We start from the raw sequence: 17594 nt of genomic DNA, 5'->3' as shown, positions 1-17594 counted from the left end.
CGAACCCTCATATTAACTGCATATATTTTTAATTCCGATCAATAAATTTTTAATTTCACACACAGTTACGAACATTATCATTTTCAAATAATTAATTTATTTCAAACTGTAATTTGTTGATTTGCAGTGCAGACGTTTTGCAGTGTTGCAATGTCATTTGTAGGGACAAATCATTAATTAAAGCATATTAAAGCTTCAAAATCAGACCATTCTAAGAATCTGAAGCATAGAAACTAAATACATAAGGATTAAATTATGGATGTGAGGCCATCGGAGACATTCCTTATAATAATAAGGATGAACATTAATAATGGTTATTTTCTCCTATTTTATACTTATTTCATAAATGCATAAGCATTTAAACTTCAATATCAATCGCATTTCAAAACTATCATAATACAAGGCGCTTCCAGAAAGTAAGTTTCCCTATTTTTTTTTTTAAAAAAAAGGAGAACTCATACTTTCAGGAATATATTTATTGGCAACAAGTACAGCAATGTTTCAGCTATTTTTCAACATAGCCCCCACCAGAATTGAGACACTTTTCGTATCGTGGGATCAACTTTTGCATCCCTCTGTCGTAGAACTCTACCGCCTGTAAATGAAACCAGCGTATGACAGACGTCTTCAGCTCTTCGTCGTTGCCAAAGCGCTCACCGGAGGACAGGGATTTTTTGAGGTGCAAGAAAACATGAAAATCGCTGGGAGCAAGATCAGGGTTGTAGGGTGGATGATAAAACAACTCCGAGCCAAATTTCGTCAAAACAGCTGCTGTGCGTCGAGCTGTATGTGGACGAGCATTGCCATGGCGGAGCACAACGGCTGCATTCCACGCCTCTTGTTCTGAGTGGCACGTCGCAATTTCCGCAGTGTTTCACAGTAACGGTCAACGTTTATTGTTTCACCACGTGGTTTCATTCACAGGCGGCAGTGTTCTGAGACAGAGGGATACAAAAGTTGATCCCATGATACGACAAATGTCTCAATTCTCGTGGCGGCTATATTGAAAAATAGCTGAAACATTGCTGTACTTGTTGTCAATAAATATGTTCCTGGAAGTATGAGTTCTTTTTTCAAAAAAAAAAAAAAAATAAGGGAAACTTACTGTCTGGATGCGCCTTGTAATATACAAAAAGTTTCCTAAATCAATCGAAAACTTCTCAATTTTACACCTAGTTTAAGTAAACAACTGTATTTTCTCTTTTGTTTCATTTGCAGTGAAAATTTTGCCAGTGAGGTGGTGTTGGGAGACGAAGAATTTAGCCTATGTGACCCACGGTCAGAACCACCTTTTCGCGTCAGGAGATCCAGCCAAGAAGAGGTCGAGGAGGAGGAGCGAACCCTGAGGATCTACGATGGATCCCTGGATCCAGATACCAACTACTCAGGTTATGTTGAAGTTCAAGTTTGGGGTCCTGACGGGCAGGTATTTTTACCTTTTATTATTCTAATGCCATAAACAAACCTTCGGAAATTTATACAGTAATATTATGAAATATAGCTCTTTTGTACTTCTATAAAGTATTTGTCATTGATGTAAATATGTAATGTAATAAAATAAATATTTTTTTTTATAAACTAGCTAAAGGGTGAAAATTCGTAAATAATCAATGAATTCGGTATAAATCAACACTACTCAATCACACGTAATACTGAAAGGCTAATATCGACACAAATTTAAAAACTTGAATAGTTTTTATTACTGTTTGTCTCTCATCCTGGTAACTTTACGTTGTTGGATTAAACAAACATGTTTTTAGTAGTTTGAAAAATCAAATTGTTCGGAAATAAAATTATGTTATTGATCGTAGGGGGATAATCAAAACTTCCCAAATTGATTAAGTACAAAATTTACTCTTTCTTATTCTCACAAATACTTTTACATTATTTAGGTTTATAGAGACATATCTAAGAAGCTTAACTAAAAGAAACTTGCGACCGTTAAACGGACTAACTGAAAGTTTTGAATAATAAGTAGGATCAATTATTAAAATTGGCTTTAGAAACTGCTGTTTTAATTTGAAGACACTTGCACAAGCATTTCCGGAATTATAACACAAACACACAAACTTATTATTTTATTACACTGATCAATAAAATGTAATTTTTTTTGGTTGAAAAAACATTTTGCTCTGATTTCAAGTATATAAAGATTTTTTTTTTTTTGCAACAGGAAAGACTTCTTTTCTTAATAAGAAATTAAAAATTTCATGCTATTGTAAAAATTTTAGTTTTTTAAGTCACTTACATAATTTAATTCAAACCTAAAATGTAATTTCTAACAATTCTCTACAATATTTAATTGAGTAATATCCTGTTTTCGTTCCCAGCAATAGTTTTGCAAGCATGTTTGGTTTCTATTTTCCTTGATATTCGTTTTCTAATGGTGAGAAAACTTGGTGAAGTAGAACCTCTGTATATAGCGCCAAGATTTTCAGGGAAGGAGTTCAGAAACCAACTATCAATAGTTCTCAATTTCACTATTAAATTCATGTGTATTTCACAATAAAACGAGCATGCATTAATTACATTTTTTATACCTTTATTAAATGCAAAAAATTAAGTCCTGTGAGAAACTTTTGTGGACACAATATGCTTTACAATTAAAAATAAATCAGAAATCGTTGAATTTATCCAAATTTACTAATTGACCTGCTGCACAAATTTTGAAATTTTCTCTGTGCACTAGTAAAATGTAAAAATTAAAACCTCCTCGTAATAAACTAGGTTTTGAACCTAACACTAAAATTGAACCGTAAAATTCGATTTTAATTTCAAGGTTTTTAAAAATTTAGTTTCAAACCTAAAATGAATACCTCATTGAGTTAAATTTTCATAACAGTATTTACAATTTGAAAACCTAAAGTATTTTTGCAACAATAACAAGCCTGTTACGTAAGCTTGAATCAAAATCGTATTTATCCAAATCGAATATATGTATATTTTGTTCGATTTTTGTTCCTCTTGTAGTAGTTGATTGGTTAAGCATTAGCAATAATTTTAAATTTAGCTAAAGACAATTGGGTACTTGCACTTCAAGAAGAAGAATATCACGGATACTCACACATGTGACCTATGTCATCAGTGCCAGCTGATCGTATATAAGCAAAATGGCGTATTAAAGTTAAGCTAAGTTTCTCCACATAAGTTAGAGTGTTAATTAATGTAAAATTAATTAAATACAGCTCCGTATCGCACATCGAAATTGAAATATAATCTTATCTGCGAATTATCTACTACGAATCTTTTCTACGAATAATCTTATCTGCGAATTATCTACTATGAATCTTTTCTACGAATAATCTTATCTGCGAATTATCTACTACGAATCTTTTCTACGAATAATCTAATCTGCGAATTATCTACTACGAATCTTTTCTATGAATAATCTTATCTGCGAATTATCTACTACGAATCTTTTCTACGAATAATCTTATCTGCGAATTATTTACTACGAATCTTTTCTACGAATAATCTTATCTGCGAATTATCTACTACGAATCTTTTCTACGAATAATCTTATCTGCGAATTGAAATATAATCTAATCTTATCTTTCTTATCTACGCCTGTTACTTAACTTAGATTTATAATCTGTTTATATATTTTATAGTAACCGTGATACATTTTTGTTTTATGTACCTGACAACTTCGATGCATAATTGGTTTGTTTATGTTCTTCATGGCTTCGTGCCTGTCTTTGTGTTATATAAGAAATATATCCTTCCTTCCTTCCTCAATGGCACGACAGCCCCGGGTGGGCCCTGGCCTTCTCAATCAACTTCCTCCAGGCCTGCCTCCGCCTGGCAGTTGTAAGAAATATATAGTGAAAGAAATTAAATCTTTGTGAAAGAATCTTTGTGTAAGAATATGGAATGTGTCACTAAAGAGAATTGATATTTGACGGGCTTGGCTTACTTGAAATAGAATAGAAAGAACAGTTCCTAACGTAAACAAATGCCACGTTTCAACAATCAATCGGGACCGAGATACCCACACCTAATGCACTTGTAGGTATACCATTCAACTTTTCAAATAATTTAAAGATAACATCAGTGATATTTGCTCGCTTATTACAGAAGCTAGCACATTACTATTTGACTACTATTTACTAATGTGGGGAGAGTTATCGACCATGTCAACCTTCATCTGTGAAAAGGTACTCCATCATAGAATAGAGTTAATGTGTCTTATATGCTAGTGAAATGGAATTGGACTTTTGTAGTGGTAGATACACTACAGTACTCCCAAACCAGAATTATATCAGTGATAGAATTCGGTGAATGGATACCACTAGTTGATTTGTCGCTGTTTTTGTGAGAAACCGGGAGAACTGTATTAAGATCACCGTACTTTTGAGTGCTAATCGTGAGAGCTGTATTAAGTTCAGGATCGTGGTCGCTCCTGTGTTGCCTTTAGCAGTTGAGTGTATGCAGGCCGATGTTGTGTTCAATCGAAACTGAGTAGCAACAGCGAGGGGAGGTGGATAATGTCGCAGTCACAAGTAGCAAGTCAACATTTCAATGTGAACCATCCATCGAAGTAGGCGTGTTCAAATCGTAGTGGGCGTTTCTACCAAGGTAGGCGTGTTCACATCACGTCCGAAGGTCACCAATGTGGCAGTGTATTTATCGACAATTTCAATTTTTTACAGTGACAACAAACTAATATCAACTCTAACTTGATGCGAACAAACTAATGGGGGTAAAATGTGTACCAACGGTGGTGTTTTCGGAAGCGAAAATAACTTGTTTTTTGTTAGCTTGCGTTAACTTTAACTATTTTAGATTTTTTTTAGTATAATATGGCGTAATCACTTGATAATACTTTATTTTGATATTATCTTTAAAATTGCATAGTTTGAAATAAGGTAAGCATTTTTTACTGTGCATTTCAAAATATTTCTCTCCTTATTAATATAAAAATAGAAATTCTTATGAACTATTATAAAAGCAAGTTTTATGTAGAACTATACTTAGATAATCTAGTTTTATCAATTTGTGCAGAAATTTTTGATTAGTTTAAAAGATTTTGAAAAATATTTTCCCGATTTTATTTAAAAATTTTATTTTGTCAATTATAATTACTTAGTTAAAATGATTTAAAAAATTTGTTTACCCTACATTTGAATAAGTTTTCCTTCAGTATAGATATCAAAAATAGAAATTCTTACATAATATTAAAAGAGTATATTTAACAAGGAACTATTTATGGACAATCAAGTTACATCTTTCTGTGCAAAAAATTTTGATTCATTTGAGTAATTGTATAGATTTAATGAAATACGCAAAATGTAAAATTAACATTAAGAGGACCCCATATCAAGAGAGAAACGTTTCTTCGCAAATTCTCTTTCACCTCCATAAGTCACTTAAAATTTAAATTATAGAAAACTAAGCTCATGGCAAACTTAGAGTGAACATTCAATTTCAATTATGTAAAAAAGTCTTCCAAATGTCAAAATGAAAGCAAATTATGAAAGTATAACTTAGGGTTACACAATAGGGAACTTCTCTTCCAATAATTTGTTCGAACTTTGAAAGTGTAATTTTTTTTTCAGCAATTGAAAATTCATGGCTTATTCTAGGCTTACCTAAACTCAATTTTCTTTACTTTAAATTTTAAATTAGTTATAGAAACAGAATTTGGAAGGAGAAGTTTTTCTGTTAGAATTTTCATTCTAAAATTATGGTAAAGTAACCGGTAGCAGTCTGTCCATCCACTTAACCGTAAAGTTTACGGTAAAGAACATTCTTTACCTTTATGGTTTTGAAACCATTTTAAACTAATATTGTCAAAAGAACCATGAATACTAAACTATACGGTTGTTTAACCATTTGCAACCAGCTGATGATTGACGGTTTTGTTTAAATATGGTAAAACAACAATTAAATAAGTTGTTATTTAGCCATTTTTTCAGAGAAATTTGAAACAGTGTATAGCCATATAGTACAATAATTTTACCAGAGTTTTTTCCCCAAATACGACTAACCTTTATATTTGAATATTCAAAAAAACCTAATCTATCAATGAAAAAAAAATTTTATTCAAAGAAAGTAATTTATTGTATCTGATTTCGTAATTGAAATACCATCTGCTGTAACGTATTTGCGTATTTCATAAACTGTGTGCACCTTCCGCGAAATTCAAGTAACACATTCCTTCAATTTAGCACCAATGAAAATAACGATTTAATCCAAATAAACTGCTTTTATTACTTTATGTCTGTCAAATCATGGTTTAAAAATATGCACTTAAAAATAAATACTTCACTTTCGTAACGATAACTGAAAAAACTGAAGTTTTAGACAATGAAACTGGAACAGAAGATGCAAAAAAAAAAAACTCTTCCATGTGTCAAAACGTATTTCTTTGTTAAATATGAGACATTCACTCCGTTAGAGACTTATTTAATTTTGTTCTCATTTTTTTTTCTTCTTATTTATCTGATCGTTAAATCGTACCACGTAATAAATGAATACTACTCCTGTTCGATATGAAGACGAAGTAAAATAATAATCCCTGTGAAGTCAGCTTCCGTCAATCCATACGTAGCTAATTGGAGGTGATCGTTCCATCATTTTTATTTGCAGAGCTTCAAAATGACACACTCAAACGGCTGAAGGGAAAACCATCCTTCAAGTGCGTTTGATAGTTCGGGAAAGAGGCAGCCATTAATCTTTAAATTGTAAAGAGAGATCGTCGTTTAAGACGCTGTTTTATACTTCTCCGTCTTATTGATTAAAGTTTTTGACAGGCTGAAGTTGATTTTCACTTAAAGTTTTCCTTTAATGGGGTGTAAGTGCTCATTTAAATATGCAAATTTCCGTACATTCTCTGCAAGTTTGTTTACATTTGGAGTGTTCCGATGATCAATAAAATTTTGAAAATATTGGAGAAGATCACGTTCTCGATGAAATCGGTGGGCAGAAATAGGGTCAAGAGAAAGGAAGTTGTTTGCCATGGAAGATAACTTGAATTTTGATGAAGGTTATGTATTGTCATCAAAGTATCTTTCTTGGGTTAAATGCAGGACATATTTTCATTGACATTGAGGTGCTTTGAAATAATTGCGGAAAGTTATTCGGAAAGCTATCAACTTCTTTTATATAAGGCTTAATTATATATTATCTAATAAAGATTTATATTTTAAAAAAGTTTGAATTTCGTATGCTGATTGAATATTTATTTAAAATATTTAACGCGATTATCTTGCTATTTAATATTTTTGAAAAGAATTTGAAAATTTAAATGTTTCTTACTTTGTAAAAAGAAACAATTTCTTTTGGTATTCCGTTGGAACTTTTTTCACACTTAAGTATCAATAAAAGCTTGTAATTGATCGAAAAAAGAATCGGTGGTCAAAAGAGAAAACGAAAAAATGTCAAGTAATATGGATTTTAAGGAGGGTTATGTATTAACATCAAATTATTTTATTGATAAATGATTAAATATGAATTGATTTTATTAATATGGTTATATATGAAATGATTATAATTAATATGGCTCTTCTTCGAAATAAAGCGCAAAACTTGACTAAAATGGAGTTTAAGTAATAAAATTTCAAAAAAGGACTTAAAAAAAGAAAAAACTAAAACACTATCAGAACTATCTTGTCATTTAAAATTACATAATTTTCTTGAGGAAAACATTTATGTACATTATAGTCCAATTTTCTTCAACCATTAGTAAACTAATCAGTAAATAAATTATTGCAAATTTATTACATAGAATTAACTTAAAATAAAGGATTTTTATAATAGTCCGTAATAAGGCTTCTGGGGACACTTGTAGGTCATAAGATACAATGAAATATGGTAAAACATTAAGGGGTCTGAACTTTCAATCAATCTCATGATTAAACTATTGAGACCATTTTTTTCGATTCCTGCTAACCCACACACTTAGTTGTCCAAAATTCAGTACTCGACAAAAAAAATTTCGGAAAAAAATTAATATTTTTGCTTGATTTCAAAATTAATTAACAGTTAGAAGTACTTGATTAACACTTCTAAGTTTAACCGTTTGTTTACCGAAACGTCGTACAAATTCGGAAACTAGAACAGAAGTAATTAAAAATTAAAACTAATTAATTAGGCAGACGATATTTTAAGTTATAAAAGCAGACACAAAAAACGTACTTTCTCTGAATAAACATACCTTAAAAGCTTGCTGTTGTTGTTTCTAATAACTAACTCGTCTTAAAAGAATATTCGCTATACTTATTGTTGTTTTAGTGAGGATGGTTAGTGATTGCAATTAACTATTATTTTTTAAATTAAAATAAACAAGCTTTATATATATATTTCGATCNCTTATTATTATTTTTCATAACTTACTTCGTTAATCGCTAATCTCCCTTTATTTTAATTCTTTTTGTTATCTAAAAGTAGCTAAATAAGTACAAAATGTAAATTTTTTGAGCATTCCAAGTATATTACTGAAAATAGTGCTTCAGTTAACACTTGTCTTAATATTCAATGCTCAATAAGTTTCAACAGTATTATATATATTTGATTTACATGTGCTAATTAATTTACATGCGTACATTGAACTAATTTGTTTCTTACCATTAACGATATGAATATTTAAGTCTCGTCTTTTAATAATTCTTCCTGAAAGATTCCCAATTAAACAGTTTAAGAATATTAATTAATGACTAATTTTCTTTTTCAGATTCTAGCGAAGCAGAGCGAATATTTTAAACCTGCGCAGACTAGTAAGTGTTAGTATCCTTTTCACCTACTATACATTTCACTGCATCCATGAATTAGTTAGGCTAATATCCCTATATGAATGGGCTGCTAATTAATTAAATGAATATCGAACCTATTCATTTATATGCAACGAAAAGCTGAATAATTATGCCTCATTGCATAATGTAATGTTTTGAAAGATTTTCAGAGTAATTATTTCTATCGAGGCATTAACTGAATTAAAATTTCTTAGTGCAAAGAAAATGGGATAAAATCTTGCCTTGTTTAGCATTAAAATCTGCAGGATGATTCAAAATAATCTTTCCAATTTTTATCAGATCATGCAAATAAAATGGATACATTTTGGCGTAATAAATTTTAATAAAAGCAATTTTTTTTGTTATTATTATTTAGCAAAATTTAATTTATAAAGGAATTGCTTCGTTGTCCAAAATGATAATTCCTTTATATTTTGATCATCTATTTCCATGTTTCTGTACAAAAAGCAATGTACGGTATTATGCTATACCATCCGGCATGAAATGCTGATTATTAATGTTACTATTATTGTTATTAATGTTACTAATATTGTTATAGTGTGATAATGCTGTTATTATGATATTGTTTTATTGTTATAATGTTGTAATATTGTTATTAATGTTACTATTTAGTAAAGGTTATAAATTAGTAAACGTGCTATTAATTAATGGTTATAAATGTGCTATTTAGTTTCAAAACCTCATGAATCACATTTATCAAAATTTTCAGTCGGAACGCAGTAAAACTTAATTGCCTTCTAAGAATGAAAAACGCAAGTACTATTCGGGCAACTATTTTAAAATGTTTTTTTAAGTAGCTGGATTGTTGGTTTGCTGGAAACCACAAGCCAGACGCTTTTAAAATACTATAAAATGTAATTGAAATAACCTTATTTTGCAACATCTAAATGTTATTCGTGTTAGCAATTCTTTATTTTATAAAATGACGCAAGCACAATTAGAATTTATAATATTTCAAAATTGTCCGGCAGGTGGTTTCCAACGTGAAAACTGTCCGGATACCTGATAAGCTTCTTTATACGTATAGTTGCCAAAGTAACATTTATAAAATTCGAAATTTACAAAATGGCTTAAGTAGAATTGCAATTTATAAATCTTTACTACTTGCTAGCTGTCACCACATCAAGCACTATTTAAAATTCATATTTGAAAACTTAGTGTACTTGCACAGAAAAGTTTTAAGTTTTTATACTACGACGAAAGTCTGATGCTCTTGGATTATTATAGTGCAAAAAAGAAAACTGTGCACATTTTGAATATATTTTTCTGTATGTAAAAAAAAAACATGAAGAGCAATAAAAAAAAAACTTTTTTCTTCGCAGGCTCCCTATCGTCGTCGGGGTCGAGTGCGGGTACGGCTCCTCCTGTTCGACCCACTGACAGCCCCATGACATTCCTATTTGGCGTTATTTGTGGAACAATCCTCGTCGTCATTGTTCTCATACTCGTCATATGTCTCATTAGGTAACATTTTATTTTGTTCCATTCTAAATCATAACCAAAATCGAAATTTGAATCAGTTAATTTTTATAAAAAATATGTTCACATACTCGTCATGTCTCATTAGGCAGCATTTTATTTTGTTCCATTCTAAATCATAACTAAAATCGCAATTTGAATCAGTTAATTTTTATAAAAAATATGTTCTCATACTCGTCATATGTCTCGTTAGGTAACATTTTATTTCGTTCTATTCTAAATCATGACTAAAATCGCAATATGAATCAGTTAATTTTTATATAAAAAGAAGGAGAAAAAAAAATTGATATAAGTCAACAGTGTTTTTGTTTTTGTTAAATCATTGATCTAAACCAAAGCTTCTTGAACTATGGGTCCCGACCCCAATGGGGGTCAAAAAATTTTAGCAATTTTGATAAAACATTGATAAAAATTTGTCCTACGAAATAATTTTGTTTTGAAATTTTTAACAAACTGTTAATGCATTGAATAAGAAATGCAACAAAGAAGGCTATGGAAAAGAATTTAAATATCTTTGTTAGTTGGAAAATAACCAACACAATGCCTTTCTTTCTACTGCAGAGAAAATTATTTTATTACTTTTTCTTTCATATACAATTTATGCAATTAGTTAGGTAATTCATAGTCGTTATTTTTCTTAATGCTCAATATATTTATGCGTAAAGTGTGCAAAATAAAAAACAAACCACTCTGAATAACTTTTGATCTAATGATCGGATCTTCACGTTCTGGGACTCAATCTTATTGGTTCAAGAGGGTTACCTCAAATATGTTAATTAATTAGTGAAGACGATATTTTAAGTTGCAAAATCAGACACAAAAAGTTACTCCATGAATAAACATACCTTTTTTCGACTGATTCGAATTTCTGACTCCCAAAATATCCGGTAGCAGCAATCTGGGAAATATGGTCCCAATAGTTTGGTGAGCGGTCCAAAGTTTGGACCCCTTATTGTTAATTTTACTTTTTTCATATTACACCATATATCGAAAAATTCTTAAGCGAATTGAAAAACTTTGCTCACAACTATGAAATTCTTTATTTAAATATAACTCCATGCAAATAATAACTTTTAATAAATATTTATAATTTTTATTATTTTACTTAATATAAGTTTTTATCAATATTTTGTTATTTTATTTGGAATTGTAAGGTATGCAATTTTTAACTTATTTTTAAGGATATAATTTTATTTGGCAGAATACAAAATTTGAGTGAAATTGGTCGAATAGTTCCTGAGAAATCAAATTTTCGAATTTTGATTTCTCAGGGGAAAAAAATATCGAATTGAATTTTGATTTGTTAGAAACTATAATAAATGGTTAATTGAATAAATGGTTTTTATGTCATGCTCTAAGGTGCCATAGTAAAATTAATGAACTTTAACGCATTTCCTAAATTTTGTCACAGATTATGAAACAATATTTTACTGTTCATTTTACCAAAGTGTTTTAGTAAAAATCACAGTTCCTTTTTTTTTTTTTTTGGCTTTCCCCATAGAGCCAGAAACACTTTAAACTTATCTTATTCCAGTAGTTTTAACCAAACTGTTTTTTTTAGTGTAGTTAGTCAGACTTCCCTTAGTTTCATCATTATATCTTATTGCCAAATATATTTGTATGTATAAATGATACTTAAAAACTAAATAGCAGTAAAGTGTCATATCTTTAGTTTATAAATACATGGTTTGCAAACTTTTTAATGAACTTTAATAAAATAAAAAGCTCAGCTTGGCAAAATGTCACCAGATTAAATAAAATTAAGTTCGGAGATGAAAAGAATTTAACTTTTCAAACTTCCCAGCTACCATTTCGTTCTACTATTTAAAGTTAGACAGAAGTAAAAAGAAGAAAATGAAAAAGATTTAATCCAATTCTTTCCTAAAGAAATTCGCGTTTATCAGCGTTTTCCTACTTTATGCTTCTGGCATTTTATATTATAAATGACACTTCTGAATTATTCATAAATTGTAGGGCTCATGCATTATTCAAAAGTGTTGAAGTTATGTTGAGCTTGCATAAGTAAATACTATAGAATGTATGATTTGAAATATTATACTATATCATGAATATAAAATTGTTTAAAAAAATTTTTAAAGCAGCTTTTCTACAATAAACTAAGTTGATAATTCTATGCATTGTTACTTAACAATTTGGGTTTTATCAACTGAAATTTATGTTAAAAGTTTTCTCTTTTAAGAAAAAATGCAAAACTTACCGAATGTATTTCAAAATTTATTGCTGGATAAATAGAAATATAAACTAACGTATTTGCATTTATTTAACTAGAATGGTATGCAAATTGTAACTAATTGTTTGCAGAAAGAATAGGAGTAAAAATTATCTTATTGCAGAGATGGATTTTAGTTTGCTTGAAATGAATTTATGCTTACGCATTTGCAAAGCTAAGTACATTTTACTTTAAAATGTGGATGTGTTTGATGCCCATTAACAAAATGAATTCATCTAGTTTTAAACTCATTTAAAAACAAATTGCAACGAGTATTTTTGACTAATTAGTTTATATTATTTTAAAAAATGCACTGATTCAAACTTAAACCAATTCTAATTTAGTTCAATCAAATTCAAATTATTTATTAAGCACAATAAAAAGGGTTCAAGTGCTAATAATTTTGAAACCGTAACTACAACTTTCATTAATTTGCATTCCCAGGAAAGCTGTTAATATTACTACGATACATCAATGAGAACGATGTATTATAATCAATATTGAATCATAATATTGGCAACTTAAACCATATTAGAGTTTAAAACGCTCCTTAATATCTAAATGTTCGAAAGTTTGCTTTCTCCAGACAAAAAAATAAATAAAGGAAGGAAGAATAATACTGAATAACTTTTGGTCAAAGGATTAGATTTTCTCACACGGAGAAACAAATTTTAATGTTACGATGGGCCTATTTCAGAGGTTGCCAAAGTGGTCTATACAGACCCCCAGGGGTCTATTTAACATAAGCGGGGATCGATCTGAGCCAGGGGGTCGATTGGGGGTCGATCCGAACCGGAAGGGTCGATTGGTCAAAGGATTATCAGTATTTTTCAGATATGTGACAATTAGAAGACTTGGTTAGAAGAAGACTTGGAAATATATACAGGTCTTTAAAAATTGAGCGACGATTTTAAACTGCGTTTTGTTGATTTGGAAAACATTGACCTCCCTGATTGGATTATCGTGACATTTTCTGCTCAAATTGAAAACGTAGTCATCAACCAGCAAGATGAGCTTGCTGAATTATTATGGGGATTTGAAGCAAAGACGCTTTTTAAAAATTTAACAATAAGCAAATTGTGGACAAATATAAATATAATGCAAAAATATGTAAAACTTTACGAAATAGCTCAGCCATTTATGATACCATTTCCAAGTTCCTATATGGTTGAAACCGGTTTCAGTCACGTAAATTCAATCTTAACTAAGAACAGAAATAAATTAAATGTGGAGTTTCGAGGGGATTTAAGATTAAAATTGACCAATTTTGAACCCAATATAACGAACCTTACAAAAAAAACACCAGGTACGCCCATGTCATTGATTAAGAAGCAATGAATCCGTAGTTACTTTACTTATTATTTATACTTGCTTATAATTACTTATTATTTCATAAATATTAGGGTATTTATATTTCAACATTAATATATTTTTCATAAAACTATTGTTACACTATGTACTATTACTTTATTAAATGTTCAAAATCATAAAATAAATGTACAAACACAGTATCTAATAGAGTTTTATTTTAATTAACAGAAAATTACTTTTATGGGGGTTGATGGATATTTCGAAAAATTGTGTAGAGGTCGATGATCAAAAAAAGTTTGGCATCCCCTAGCCTATTTAATAAGTACGTGATATATTTTCCCACTGAGCCAGAAATACGGTACATTTTAACATATTCTGGTAGTTTTGCCCACACTTTTTTCTCACTGTAGAACTTTTGCATACAGTGTACTTTTGTACTTGTGTACTTTTTGCATGCAGTGCTGTAAAACAAAAAATAAATAAATGCATTTTTTAAATGTTTTAAAGCATGTCCAGGCACCTTTAAAAATGTTTAAAGAAACATCGTTTTTTTTTTAAATTTAAAAGAAAAATTATCATAATAAAAATGAATTCTAAAATATAAATTATTAATTGAGATTATGCTTTCTAGGAAATTATTTTTGAATTCATTTGCAAATTAATTTTGTAAATCGGTAAAGAATTTTTTTTTTTTTTCAATTTCAGGAAATTCACGAAATAGGCAGCGTTATAAAAAGTATTAGGACTTTCTTCCACTTTCCTAAAGTAAACATTGTTCGGAAGATGGTATTTTATTATAATTTTATTATTTACTCCAGATTGCTACTACATATTTAAAGATTAGTCAGGGAGCAAAAATATTAAAGGCATGTTTACTCATAGAAAGTATACCCGATTTCAAAATTTAAATCATCTTGAGGCTAAACCTGGGTGTATTTGCAATAATCGTTTTTCAACTCTTTGTGGTTCCTTTTACAATTAAACAAGTTTTGGTGTGCTTTACAGTCCCTTCCCCTACTGTTTGTAAGATTTTGATATCATTAAATATCCATTTTCGTCCCACTGTGCGTACTTCTTAATTTTAATTTTTTAGGGAAATTCTAATAATACACATTAAAGGTGGTCTTTAGGGAATACCCTGTATACAACCTAACCAACCCCAAAATTTATAATTTTATCAAAAAATAAACAGTCTACTTCATTTAGAGAAATACAATTGGTTTCGATAAGCTATAGTTGAAAAAGTGGATTATTCTATAATGAAGTGGGTATCTTAGTCAAGTAAGAATTTTTAATTTTAAATGGCATGCATCATAACATTTTTAATAAATGATGAATGTGACATTGCTAGTTTATTTTCCTTTAACAATTGATTATAATTAGGACTAGCAGTGTTGCGACATTAAATATAATTGAAATAAAGAATTACTAAATTTTAAATAGAAAAATTACACTGAAAAAGTGCACATGCAATTTTTTTCCGAAGAATTCAGTAATTAAGAATTGTTTCGAGAACTTCTGCTTTTAAATCCCATTTAATTTAACATTTTTTAACCCTATTTTATCTAAATTACAAGACACGGTTATTTATTTCTAAAACTGATCTAAGATATTCTAAGACTGATCAAAGTTAACTCCTGAATTTATTATTTGAATTACATACCCATTTATGTGTTTCTAAATTCGATGCTTCCAACTGATTTAATGCTCCTCTATAGAGCAAAATGATTATACAAAATTCATGTTTATTCAAAAAATGGTTTTTTGATGCAACTTTATCTATTCCACGCTTTTCCTTATTTAGTCTATAACATACACTATTATACAGAGTTGGATCTAACTCTGAATAATAATGAAAAATCATAAATGAAATATCGTCAATAATGAAAAATCATAGACTGTTAATATGAAGCCAGGCGTACGTCAGATAGGTTTTATGCGAAGCAGCAGAAATCTTTTTCTATTACCTTTTTTTATTATTTAATAGCAATAGTACAGTCAAGATATTTTGTTTATAAACAGGTCATTTAGTTTCACGCATTTTTTAATTAATTGAAATTTTTTATCAAAGGGAAGTACTTAAAAAAATAAACGAACCACTCTAAATAACTTTTGGTCTAATGATCGGATCCTGAAATTCGACGACTTGTTAAAATTTGATTTCTCAGGAGTGTTTGGACCGATTTCTTTCAAATTTTGTTATTTGTTTTGTCAAATTACATTCTTTGAAATTGTGAACTTTTGTAAAGTTGTATACTATTCAAAAAAATTTTGACCATTATTAAATAAAATAATGAAAAATAATAAATATTTACTAAAAGTTCCTTTTGAATGGAATAAATTTTAGAATTGTGTGCACACAGATACCACATTGCGGCTACCTCCTATATTTTGGGGGTCAGAAATCCCAATTCGTCGAGAAAAAGATATTTTTTTCAGAGAAAGTACATTTTTGTGTCTCATTTCGTAACTTAAAATATCGTTTGCACTAATTAATTAGCATATAGGGGAAACCCCTAAAATCATTGAGTCCTAGAACGTGGAAATATAATCCGATCATTAGATCAAAAGTTATTTAGGGCAGTCCGTTTACTTTTTGAGCTCTGTGCATGAAATAGAGGGATGACATTGTGCAACTGACATAAAATCACATTTTCGAAAGAATTTGTTCAAAAACCTATCACAGTTTTGGTTTCATTATCTGGTGTGAAAAAACGAGAATGCAACACTTATAGCAACGCACAAAAAATAGATGCAACAATATACGAGATACCTCACCGATACGAAAATTCAATAGTTTTACACCATCTAAAAGAAGCGTTTGAAGTGTGCTATTGTTCATCGATTGTTCAATATAACAATTAAAACAAGCAAACTGTAATGTAACGTAATTAATTCCAAATTTAAACTACCTTCAATATTTCCACTGTTCGAATGTCGATGTTGTATCAACCATTTTCATATTTAAATGGAAATCAACCGTATTTTAATGGAAGCTAATTCTAACTCTTTACATAAAGGATAAGAGAGACCAAAGATTTTTCAGAAAATACTCTTCAATATTCGACGCAAAGTATATTTAAAGTCTTTTGTCTTGCCAAGAAAACTCAAATCCAACTTCCCCATTTATTGCAGGCGTCGTAACAGTTGCCCGTATGACGGTGAGGAAGGTGAACACCTGGGACTGACAGCTCTTCTGAGAAGGACTGTTCACCGCAGCACCCATCTGCCAAGAGGTAATCAATTTATTTTACAAACCAACAACCCTTACAGAGCCCAAGTGGCCCTGTTCTAAGTTTGATCGAATTCGCTCCAAGTTCGCCAAATAACACTCATCTAGGCATATAATTATCTCCGAGAAGGTAACTTCCGCAATGCCAAATCCACGGTTCCTGTCGCTCTGATGGTGATTTTCATTTAAATGGAACGACACGCATTCCTTTTAAAGGTCCTTGCCGACGAGAATTTCAATAAAACCCAGATTAATAACTCCTTTTCAATAATATCTAAGCATCAATTGCGCTTTTATGCATAGGCAAACAGCACGAAGAGTAAGTACAGAATTGTTCTAGGATTAGGTCTTCCGAACTTATTAATTAAAACTTGTAAGAATTATTTCAAATGCATATTATTTGGAATTATGGCAATTTCTCTAAAAGATATACGGCAAAAATGTATTGAGAGGATTTAAAATATACAGCTCAGTAGTAATTTTAAACAAAGAATTAAATGGGAGTTAAATTAACAACAACAAAATATTTTCTAAATCTATATATTAATAGCCTAGCAATATTTTGTCTCGCTAAAAACTCCCAAACTAC

General features: G+C 30.0%; 1 protein-coding gene across 4 annotated transcripts in view; it reads left to right on the top strand.

The window, feature by feature from the left end:
- The window catches only part of LOC107441786 (tyrosine-protein phosphatase 69D), a 521936-nt gene that overhangs the window by 420588 nt on the left and 83754 nt on the right, over positions 1 to 17594 (top strand). For 2 of the 4 annotated variants that reach the window (XM_071183655.1, XM_071183654.1), the window contains 4 exons: positions 1219 to 1426; positions 8675 to 8717; positions 10076 to 10217; positions 16909 to 17009. In XM_071183655.1, the coding sequence (XP_071039756.1) occupies positions 1219 to 1426; positions 8675 to 8717; positions 10076 to 10217; positions 16909 to 17009 (494 nt within the window). Of the gene's footprint in view, positions 1 to 1218; positions 1427 to 8674; positions 8724 to 10075; positions 10218 to 16908; positions 17010 to 17594 lie in introns of all 4 variants that reach the window. The other 2 variants (XM_043039328.2, XM_071183653.1) reach the window with 1 other exon arrangement.

The sequence above is a fragment of the Parasteatoda tepidariorum genome, chromosome 7 (assembly GCF_043381705.1).
Source record: "Parasteatoda tepidariorum isolate YZ-2023 chromosome 7, CAS_Ptep_4.0, whole genome shotgun sequence".
In the NCBI taxonomy this organism is placed as follows: domain Eukaryota; kingdom Metazoa; phylum Arthropoda; class Arachnida; order Araneae; family Theridiidae; genus Parasteatoda; species Parasteatoda tepidariorum.
This window is presented reverse-complemented; position numbering and strand designations above follow the sequence as displayed.